At 46.4% G+C, this 11,702-nt stretch overlaps 1 protein-coding gene across 2 annotated transcripts in view; it reads left to right on the top strand.

Moving 5' to 3' along the window:
- LOC115415980 (glutamate receptor ionotropic, delta-1-like) overlaps window positions 1-11,702 on the top strand; it is a 242,015-nt gene that overhangs the window by 152,893 nt on the left and 77,420 nt on the right. For both annotated transcript variants that reach the window (XM_030129660.1, XM_030129659.1), the window contains exons 3-4: window positions 7,528-7,581; window positions 11,218-11,391. In XM_030129660.1, the coding sequence (XP_029985520.1) occupies window positions 7,528-7,581; window positions 11,218-11,391 (228 nt within the window). The remainder of the gene's footprint in view (window positions 1-7,527; window positions 7,582-11,217; window positions 11,392-11,702) is intronic.

Raw genomic sequence — 11,702 nt, 5'->3', positions numbered from 1 at the left:
CGTTTCAGGTTTACGGTCCATGACGTAGACGGTGAATCACAGCTGTTCCTGCAGCGGCGGCAGTGTTGTCTCCGCCTCCACAACATCTGTCCAGCTGTTGCCGTGGCTACAAACATCCGCAGAGTGGCGTCTGATGAGCAGGTTTACACGTGGGCGGGGTTTTCCTGCAGGTGAAAACATGTGTTCCACCAAAACTAAAGACACTTTTCATATAATTCAGATCAGATGTGGTTGAAACAGTTGGAGTTTTGTTGCCATGGAGACAACCTGGACTGAACCCCCATCCTCGATGAGACCTTGAACCCATGGGTGGAGCATAAAGGATGTTAATTATTTATTATGGATCCTGTTGAAGGATTCACCAGATAATAATAATAATAATAATAATATATAATATAATAATATAATAAAAAAACATGAAATCAGTAAATGAATCATTTATTGAAGCAAATGTTTGGTTTAAATTAGAGCCTGTGAACAGATTTTAGGTCAGTGTACAACAGCGTACAGTATACAGGTAGTTTCATCCTGTAGGAAAAAGTTAATTATCTGATAGAATCTAAATGATAATGAATGTTTAATTCTGTTCTGGTCATTATTGAACATACAATTAAACCAACAGTGTTCCATCTGTTAAAGGTGATCAATAATGTTAAAAATCCACTTAATTAGGGTTAATTTCCCCCTATTTACAAGGTTCCAAAGCTTAGAACTGAAGAACCACAGAACAGAACAGAACAGAACAGAATAGAATAGAATAGAATAGAATAGAATAGAATAGAATAGAATAGATAGAACGAACATCTTTATTGTCATTGTAACACATACAGTGAAATTAAAAGTGCCTCATATAAAACCTACTGTAAAAAACAAATGAAAGCAGCTAAAATAAAATATGTCTGTATTGACAAAAGTTTTTTTGAACAAACTTTAATGTATTTAGTGTAAATCTTAAACGGCAGAGATTAAAACCATGTAAATGTCCAGATATTTGAGCTGAACAGAAAACTGAACCACCGCAGATGAAAGGAAAAGGGTTATTTTCCCCAAAAGTCCAGAATGAACTTCACTGTATGAACCAGAATGAATTTATTAAAGAAGGGCAAGAAAAGGGTAGATCAATAATAATCATACTCATCATCATAATGATAATAAGAGTAGAAAAAGAAGAAGAATTGTTACTAGATAAAAGCAGAAATACAAACATCTATGGTAGTAAAATTAACATCGTATTTTCGTGTTTTTCTTATTTTTTCTATTTTTGTTTTCATGGTTTTTTTGGTGCTTTGTGTTTTCATGTTTTTCTTTTTTTTTTGTATTGTGTTTTTGATCTTTTTTTGTATTTACATGTTTTCATGTTTTGTGTTTTTCGTATTTTTTTGTATTTTTGTGTTTTTCATATTTTTTGTATTTTTACGTTTTTTTCGTGTTTTCGTGCTTGCGTCTGGGTTCCAGTTGTCCCAGTTTCCATCTGACTTCATCTTTTGACCCAATGACCTTTGACCCACAGGCCCATTCTTTTCCTTAAACATGTCAAACCTCTGAGCCGCTCCTTTAAACCCAGACCCACCAGACCTGGACCCACCTGACCTGGACCCTTCTGACCTGGACCCACCTGACCTGGACCCTTCTGACCTGGACCCACCTGACCTGGATCCACCTGACCTAGACCCTTCTGATCTGGACCCACCTGACCTGGACCCACCTGACCTGGACCCTTCTGATCTGGACCCACCTGACCTGGACCCTTCTGACCTGGACCCACCTGACCTGGACCCTTCTGACCTGGACCCACCAGACCTGGACCCACCTGACCTGGACCCACCTGACCTGGACCCTTCTGACCTGGACCCACCTGACCTGGATCCACCAGACCTGTACCCACCTGACCTGGACCCTTCTGACCTGGACCCACCAGACCTGTACCCACCTGACCTGGACCCTTCTGATCTGGACCCACCTGACCTGGACCCACCAGACCTGGACCCTTCTGATCTGGACCCACCTGACCTGGACCCTTCTGACCTGGACCCACCTGACCTGGACCCACCAGACCTGGACCCTTCTGATCTGGACCCACCTGACCTGGACCCACCAGACCTGGACCCTTTCTGATCTGGACCCACCTGACCTGGACCCTTCTGATCTGGACCCACCTTAACTGGACCCTGACTTCAACACACTTGACTGTGGACGTCTGTTCCCATGGCGCGACGCAGTGGCGGCGATGTGGTGAGGAGCAGCTTTTAGCGCCGCTCCTCTGGGCTTTGACACGCCCACCACCTTGGATTTTGACAGAGCTGACGGACTGGGTCGTCCTCGGCGGCTGCGGTGGGCGTGTTGCCGTTAAAAGCATCCCTGAGGCTCCGCCTTGTGCTCATCTGAGCGTGTCAGAAAAAAGCTTTAATGTGTATGTGTGCGGTGTGGGCGGAGGTTGTAGAGTCGACACACGCTCAGGACGTTCGCCTTTGGGTTGGAGCTTCAAAACGAGTTCAGGGTCACGACGACATGGAGGAGGCGGAGTTCAGAACAGCTGGATGGAGGCGAGTTCAGAACGGCTGATGGAGGCGGAGTTCAGAACAGCTGATGGAGGCGGAGTTAGAACAGCTGATGGAGGCGGAGTTCAGAACGGCTGATGAGGCGGAGTTCAGACAGCTGATGGAGCGGAGTTTAGAACAGCTGATGGAGGCGGAGTTTAGAACAGCTGATGGAGGCGGAGTTCAGAACAGTCTGATGGATGCGGAGTTTAGAACAGCTGATGGAGGCGGAGTTTAGAACAGCTGATGGAGGCGTTGCTGGACTCAGATGTTTTGTGGATCATCTGAAAGTTGTGGTTCTAAATCTAATGTAAATTTGATCCAGTGGAGAACTGAATGATGGATCAGATCAGATGACTCTAATGTTTGTGTTCATGTGACCACACCTTAGTGTTCATTTATGATCATTAGGTCAGATTGAAGTGACTGTGACGTCGGTCCATTTGTCTCCAGGACATTCAGGACAGGGTTCTACATCCAGGGTTGGACATGGTGGAGACAGAAGTTATGTATAAATATACTTATATATAGAGTATATATGTTGAAGTTGAGTGGTGGTGTGTGTGTGTGTGTGCAGTGTGTGTGTGTGTTGTGTGTGTGTGTGTGTGTGTGTGCGTGTGTGTGTGCGTGGTGTGTGGTGTGGTGTGGTGTTAAAGGTCACCCTGACAGCTGTATCTGTGGCTCTCCAGTGTGACAGGTCAACGTGGCCTTTACTGAGGGTTAACATCAGAACTGACATTCCTCATTTCAGTCTGAGCTTCACCTGCTGCCGCTGAGGCTCATGGGACATCAGAGCGGAGTGTGACAGACTGTCAATTTAACCCTTAAAGGTGGGGTCCGAGATGTTTTCCTGGGCATTTGTTACCATATTCCGTAAAATCCCTCAAAACCCCGATTACAACTAATTAATTAAATGCTCTAACACAAAAATTTAAAAAAAATCATCACCTGTGGAACGGACCGACTGCAAAAACCCATCCAATCATTATTGAGCGTCCACTCGAAATGATGAACGGTGATATGTCTATCAAACTCCTGCCATTTGTCCCTCCCCCCTCTGTTCGTCCCCCCTCTTCGTTCATGAATCGTGTGTTCTCAGAGGTTCGGAAGCACTGGTGCAGGAAACAGAGCCGAGCTGGGATAGCTTAGTTCTGTTAGGATGGAAAGTTCACCGCAAAACTGTTTTGTCACAAACCATAAATCAGTAGGAAATGTACCGTTAGTCAGATAGTCTGGAACTGGGCTCCGTAGCCGGTCGTCGGACCCCGAGATGGGGTAGCACGGAGCGGAAGCTCAGCCGGGTCGCCGTAGACGGGGTCGGAGCCGGGGCCGGGGCCGGGGCCGTAGACGGGGTCGGAACCGTACGGAGCCGGAGCCTCAGCCGGTGTCGCAGCCGGGGCCGTAGACGGGGTCGGAGCCGGGCGGGGCCGTAGACGGGGTCGGAGCCGGGGCCGGGGCCGGGGCCGGGGCCGGAGCCGGGGCCGTAGACAGGGTCGGAGCCGGGGTTGGGGCCGGGGCCGGGGCCGTAGACGGGGTCGGAGCCGGGGCCGGGGCCGGGGCCGGGGCTGTAGACGGGGTCGGAGCCGGGGCTGGGGCCGGGGCCGGGGCCGTAGACGGGGTCGGAGCGGCCGGGGGCCGGGGCCGTAGACGGGGTCGGAGCCGGGGCGGGGCCGGGGCCGGGGCTGTAGACGGGGTCGGAGCCGGGGCCGGGGCCGTAGACGGGGTCGGAACCGTACGGAGCCGGAGCCTCAGCCGGTGTCGCAGCCGGGGCCGTAGACGGGGTCGGAGCCGGGGCCGGGGCCGGGGCCGTAGACGGGGTCGGAGCCGTACGGAGCCGGAGCCTCAGCCGGTGTCGCAGCCGGGGCCGTAGACGGGGTCGGAGCCGGAGCCGGGGCCGGGGCTGTAGACGGGGTCGGAACCGTACGGAGCCGGAGCCGGAGCCTCGGCCGGGGCCGGGGCCGGGGCCGGGGCCGTAGACGGGGTCGGAGCCGGAGCCGGGGCCGGGGCCGTAGACGGGGTCGGAGCCGGAGCCTCCCGGGGCGGGGCCGGGGCCGGGGCCGGGGCCGGGGGCCGGGGGCCGTAGACGGGGTCGGAGCCGGGGGCCGGGGCCGGGGCCGGGGCCGGGGCCGGGGCTGTAGACGGGGTCGGAAACAGTACGGAGCCGGAGCCTCAGCCGGTGGTTTGTTGCTGTGCAGCGCTCGTGAAGCCTCAGGAACAAGCATTGTGCGTGCCAGTACTCTGGAGGCGTGGCTTCAGGGGGACGTTCTGAAGAAAGAGGGTGTGGACTTTTGAACAGAGTATTTTCAACATGTAGCTGCTGGACACCGTTTTTTCTAAGATCTTAGAACCCACCTTTAAAGACCCAAACATCCAGAACCATCTACTGATCTAAACCGTTTAATTCCTGTTGACCCACTAATCCTATCAATCCATGTCAATAATTAATGCAAATACTGTTCTTCATCTTTCATGGTCATCAGATATGACCATATTTGGACGTTCAGGAGGCTCTGTAGTTACCATGGAAACCCTGTCATCACATTAGACTGTTTACTGATCGACTGGAAAAGCCAATTTAATCATTTGTTCCTGTGCCAATATCAACATTTCTGAAAAGTCCATCCAAATCCGTCAATACTTTTTTGAGTTATCTTGCTAAGAAACAAACAAACAAACCAGAAAACTGAACCTCTGTGGTGGAGCTAAAAGTAATCGTACTGATCAGAGGGTTACTGTGGATCCTCATGGTTCTGTTGCTTGAGCAGGTTTACCTCAAACGTCATCAGGTCTGTAGCCGTAGTAGTACTAGGGTATAGTAGTAGTATATAGTAGTTAGCAGTAGTAGTATGTAGTAGTAGCAGTAAGTAGTATATAGTAGTAGTATGTAGTAGTAGTAGTATATAGTAGTAGTATGTAGTAGTAGTAGTAGTATATAGTAGTAGTATGTAGTAGTAGCAGTAGTAGTATATAGTAGTAGTATGTAGTAGTAGTAGTAGTATATAGTAGTAGTAGTAGTATATAGTAGTAGTATGTAGTAGTAGCAGTAGTAGTATATAGTAGTAGTATGTAGTAGTAGTAGTAGTAGCAGTAGTAGTATATAGTAGTAGTATGTAGTAGTAGTAATAGTATAGTAGTAGTATATAGTAGTAGTAGTAGTAGTATGTAGTAGTAGTAGTAGTAGTAATATATAGTAGTAGTCGTAGTAGTATATTGTAGTAGTATGTAGTAGTAGTAGTATATGTAGTAGTATGTAGTAGTAGTAGTAGTATAGTAGTAGTGTAGTAGTAGTAGTAGTAGTATATAGTAGTAGTATGTAGTAGTATATTGTAGTAGTATGTAGTAGTAGTAGAATATAGTAGTAGTAGTAGTAGTTTAAAGTAGTAGTATGTAGTAGTAGTAGAATATAGTAGTAGTAGTAGTATAAAGTAATAGTAGTAGTAGTAGTACAGGGTGGGGAAGCAAAATGTACACTGAACATTTAGTTGTTTTTTCTCAGCAGACACTACGTCAGTTGTTTTGAACCCAAACATATACTGATGTCATAATCATACCTAACACTATTATCCATACCTTTTCACAAACTTTTGCCCATATGAGTAATCAGGAAAGCCAACAGTCAAACAGTGTGTGATTTGCTGAATGCACTCGTCACAACCAAAGGAGATTTCAGAAATAGTGGAGTGTCCATAAAGACTGTTTCTACTGGAAAGAAGAGAATGACTATGAGCAAAACTATTACCAGAAAGTCTGGAAGATACTATTAAAGAAGAATGGGAGAAGTTGTCACCCCAATATTTGAAGAACACTTGCGCAAGTTCAGGAAGTGTGTGAAGGCAGTTATTGAGAAAGAAGGAGGGACACATAGAATAAAAACATTTTCTATTATGGACATTTTCTTGTGGCAAATACATTCTCATGACTTTCAATAAACTAATTGGTCTACCACTGTCTTTCAATCCCTGCCTCAAAATATTGTACATTTTGCTTCCCCCAACCCTATAGTAGTAGTAGTAGCAGTAGTAGTAGTAGTAGTAGTATGTAGTAGCAGTAGTAGTAGTAGTAGATGTAGTAGTAGTAGTAGTAGTATGTAGTAGTAGTAGTAGTAGTGGGAGTAGTAGTAGTAGTAGTGTAGTAGTATTGTAGTAGTAGTAGTAGTATGTAGTAGTATGTAGTAGTAGTAGTATAGTAGGTAGTAGTAGTATTAGTATGTATGTAGTAGTAGTGTAGTATAGTAGTAGTAGTAGTAGGTAGTAGTAGTAGTAGTATTAGTATTAGTGTAGTAGTAGTAGTAGTAGTAGTAGTAGTAAGTAGTATAGTAGTAGTAGTCGTAGTATGTAGTAGTAGTAGTAGTTATGTAGTAGTGTAGTAGTAGTAGTAGTAGTAGTAGTAGTAGTAGTATGTAGTCGTAGTAGTATGTAGTAGTAGTAGTAGTAGTAGTGTAGTAGTAGTATTTGGATCAGACAGACAGTGGTGGTGGTTCGTGGTGTACTGCAGGTGTGTTTGTGCTGATAATCCAGTAAACTGTCACTGCTCCTGGTCCTGCTCCTGGTCCTGCTCCTGGTCCTGCTCCTGGTCCTGCTCCTGGTCCTGGTCCTGGTCCTGGTCCTGCTCCTGGTCCTGGTCCTGGTCCATTTAGGCCGTGCTGAGTGTCCAGTTGTATCATGTACAGGATGCTGAGTGTGTTATTAGGATTATAAGGCAGAGCTCTGTCAGTGTGTGTGTGTGTGTGTGTGTGTGTGTGTGGTGTGTGTGTGTGTGTGTGTGTGTGTGTGTGTGTGTGCGCGTGCGTGCGTGCGCGTGTGGGTGTGTGTGTGTGTGTGTGTGTGTGAAAGGGTTCTGTCCATGTGTTGGATGAAGGGAACTGTTCATCAGACAAAGCCTCGGTGAGAGGGGTGGGATTGAAGGGACTGGAACGTCCACGGTGCCATGTTATTAACCCTGTGTGTGTGTGTGTGTGTGTGTGTGTGTGTGTGTGTGTGTCTTTTTGCAGGCGGTGGAAACCAACCTGGCCTCCAAAGACAGCCACTGGGTGTTCGTCAACGAGGTAAGAACACACACTGTACCGTACACTTTAATGAGTCCCTGAACGCACCATCACATCCACATAACACTGGGACGAAGACAAAGAAAAGACAAACACACAATTAGACAAACACACAATTAGACAAACATTACACAAACACACAGTAGGATGGGTTTGTTTGAACCCATGACTGCGTTCCACCAATCAATATTCTCCAACACACAGCCCCACCCCCAAGAATTCTGGGTAATCTGAAAAGTTGCCTGGATAGTGATGGAAGGTAATGGGACGAATACCTGTTTGACTGGACACATGACTGGACACATGACCGTCGTCTTCATGGTCATATTTGTCTTCATCTCTGTCGTTGTCATCGTCAATTTTGTTTTAGTCATCATCGTCTTCGTTGTTGTCTTCATTGTCGGCATCTTTGTCTTCATCTTCATCGTCTTCATTGTCATCATTGTCGTCTTCGTTTTCATCTTTATCTTCTTTGTTGTCGTCTTCATTTTCGTCTCTGTTGACGTCTTCATTGTCATCTTCGTTGACATCCTCGTTGTCGCATTCGTCTTCATTTTTGTTGACGTCTTCATTATCTTCATCGTCTTCTTTGTTGCCTTCGTTGTCGTCTTCGTTCAGTTTCTTCAAACATCTTCTCTGACTAAACTACTGGTCGGATTCACGTCATATTTTTTATGTGTCTTCTTTGTCTACAAAGTCATATCTGGACTGTGATTGGATGAGTTGAGTTCTCCTCCAGTGAAAGTCCCGCCCACTTCTATAGTTAGGCTGATGTGTATCCAGAACCACAGGACTGGGACATGGAGCAGAACCTGACAACCTCACACATACAACATAGAACAGACACTGACGGACAGGTACACTGGAGACTATATTTGGACATTTCAGAACCCCTGGATCTTCCCATTGGCCGGATTGGACCCTTTGGCGGGCCAGATTTGGGCCCCGGGCCTCATGTTTGACACCTCTGCTGCCCATAGAAGAACAACTATATAAAAACAAGTCAAAACAGATCAAAAACCGGCTGAAGGTTCTGGAGGTGTCCCGGTTCTGTTTCATTAGAGTGTTTGTCTTCAGGCCCGTGTTGGATGTGACAGGTTCATGGTGTCGGCGCCGACCCGGTGTCAGCACCACCGTCGTCTTCAGCCTCCGTCTGGTGGAAACACGAAACACCACCGAGACGACAGCACTGACGCCAATTAAGAACCAGAGAAGAAGAACAAACAGGCTGAGAGGAAGAGGAGGAGGGGGAGGAGGGGGAGGAGGCAGCGAGTGGAGGACAAGGAGGAGGCAAGAGAAGGAAGAGGAGGTGGAGTCCGTGGTCCTGTTGACCTGTCCATGGTCCTCAGGTGTTTCCTGGACCTCCTGGACCTCTGTCTGTCCAATAATCATCCAGGTTCATGTTAAACTGAACCAAACGTCGTCTTTCAACAGGAACCAGATCAAACCGACTCTAAACCACGGCGCCCCGGCCCCTCCAGGTGTAGATCTGAAAACCTCCGACGGTATCGACACATGGATCCATCAGACGGTGTTTTTCTGCCTCCACCACCATCGTCCAATCCATCAGTGGACAAACCAAAACAAAGACTAATGAGTCGTTAGACTGAAGGTAATGAAGGTGGAACAGAGACAAAGGAAGAAGAATCACACTGATGGAGTCCACCATGGAGGAACCCGGACCTGGACCTGGACCTGGACCTGGACCTGGACCTGGACCTGGACCTGGACCTGGACCCCAGACCCAGACCCAGACCTGAACCTGGAGCCTGACCTGGACCCACTAAACCTGGGTTTAACCTAGTCTGGGTGAATTTCTTCATACTTCCTTAAATTCACCTTTTTATGGTTCTGGTAAAAACACAGAACCCAGTTGTTCTATGTCAGAAAGTTCTGGAATAAACTGTACGAACCTGATATGTTTAATAAACACAGTCCTGTTTATATATTATTACATCATTATCTGGGCTTAGTACGTTATCAATGGACTTTCGTAATGCCCGGTCAATAACGTAATAACTTTTTTAGTGACAAAATAGTAGTGGTTCAAAAGCATTATTATATTATTGTATTTATTATGTTATTTTGTTTATTATGTTATTACATTTGTTACGTTATTGAGTTTATTTGTTTATTTATTCATTATATTTTAGTTATTGTGTTTATTACATTACTGTATTTGTTACAGTATGTTTCTACGTAATAATATCATTACTTCTTTCTATGATATTAAATCAATTTAAATAACATATTTTCATTTTTACTGTAGTGTGATTCAGATTTCTTTAAGTCTGCAGATTTTTAAATATTATGTGTAATTTATATATTTTTGTGTTGTGTTTGAACATGTTTAAAGCTTCTTTTCATGACAGAAACATCAAAGTGTTTGCTTCATAAATAAAAACTGTACCTGTTGTGACCTAGGTTGAGGTGAATCTGTTTTTTTGCATTAGCCCCTCCCCCCGTGGACCCCCCTGTTAGCCCCTCCCCCCTGTGGACCCCCCTGTTAGCCCCGCCCCCCTGTGGACCGTCCTTACCCTGTAAACGGTGTGTTTATGTTAAAGTGTGTGTATTCTCTCCATCCCGTCTCCATTCCAGCCTCTTATCTGATCCCTCCACTCATTCCCATAATCCTCAGTTCACCCGGCGCTGGCGTCCTCGTGCGTTTGGAGGCAGGTCATTACCGCCTCCTCATACCATCACTTCTATTCCACATAAGTGCCGGCAAATACTTTGAATATTGATCGAATGACTGTGTTTGTCACTGAGTTGTCGGCGTAAAGCGGCGGCGAGGGATGAGGCCGCCGTCCTCCATTTCCTCCGAAGTGAACATTACTCAGCGGAACCGACCAGATAAGAGGAGGTGGCGTTCCCAGGGTATAATGACTGCGGAGAATGGAAGATAAGGCCGAACAATGTGGTGGTGTTGAATTTGTGCAGGAGGTCCAACGAAAACCACAAAAACCACGAAAAGACGACAGAAAGATGACGTAACGGAAAGTGGAGACGAACTTTACCAGAGTTTACGATTCATTCTGGTGTTTTTGGTGTTGAGGAAGTTATTTTAATGGAAGAGTCGCGCATCAGGGTCCTTTAACGTCCACCTTTAACCTTTAAAGACCCAAACGTCCACCTTTAACCCTTACAGACACAAACGTCCACCTTTAACCTTTAAAGACCCAAACGTCCACCTTTAACCCTTACAGACACAAACGTCCACCTTTAACCCTTACAGACCCAAACGTCCACCTTTAACCCTTACAGACACAAACGTCCACCTTTAACCCTTACAGACCCAAACGTCCACCTTTAACCCTTGCAGACCCAAACATCCACCTTTAACCCTTACAGACACAAACGTCCACCTTTAACCTTTAAAGACCCAAACGTCCACCTTTAACCCTTACAGACCCAAACGTCCACCTTTAACCCTTACAGACCCAAACGTCCACCTTTAACCCTTGCAGACCCAAACGTCCACCTTTAACCCTTGCAGACCCAAACGTCCACCTTTAACCCTTCATCAGGTGTGTTTTCATGCACATCTGTGTCTGAACCTCCTCCAGATGGGGATGCTCTGGGACAAAAAAAGACAATAATCACATGTCAATCATCTTCCTCCTCTTCATCCTGCAGGAAATCAGTGACACAGAGATCCTGGAGCTTACCCATAGTGCACTGGGGCGCATGACGGTGATCCGGCAGATCTTCCCTCTGTGGAAGGACAGCAGCAGCAGATGCATGAGGCAGAACCATCGCATCTCCTCACTGCTGTGTGACCCTCAGGAAGGATATCTGCAGAACCTGGAGGTAAAGGACAGGGTTAAATATGAGGATATCTGCAGAACCTGGAGGTAAAGGACAGGGTTAAATATGAGGAGGCTCTGGTCCAGCAGCACTGTCTGATCCAAACACTAACAAACACTGGGTCTGCTAAGCTAAAGCTAATAGTTGACATCCTAGCTCTAACATAAACACATTAGTGGGCGTGGTCATCGATCAGATCCAGTTTTACAGATAATGTTGAAACAAAAACATTTAAATAATTATAATATTATGATGGTGTTTTTAATCTGAACATCACCGTTTCCTCACAGATCATAGACGATTCAAACAGACGT

Source organism: Sphaeramia orbicularis, unplaced genomic scaffold (genome assembly GCF_902148855.1).
Source record: "Sphaeramia orbicularis unplaced genomic scaffold, fSphaOr1.1, whole genome shotgun sequence".
NCBI classification, from domain to species: Eukaryota; Metazoa; Chordata; class Actinopteri; order Kurtiformes; family Apogonidae; genus Sphaeramia; species Sphaeramia orbicularis.
Note: the sequence above shows the minus strand (reverse complement) of the source record. Positions and strands in the feature narration are given on the sequence as shown.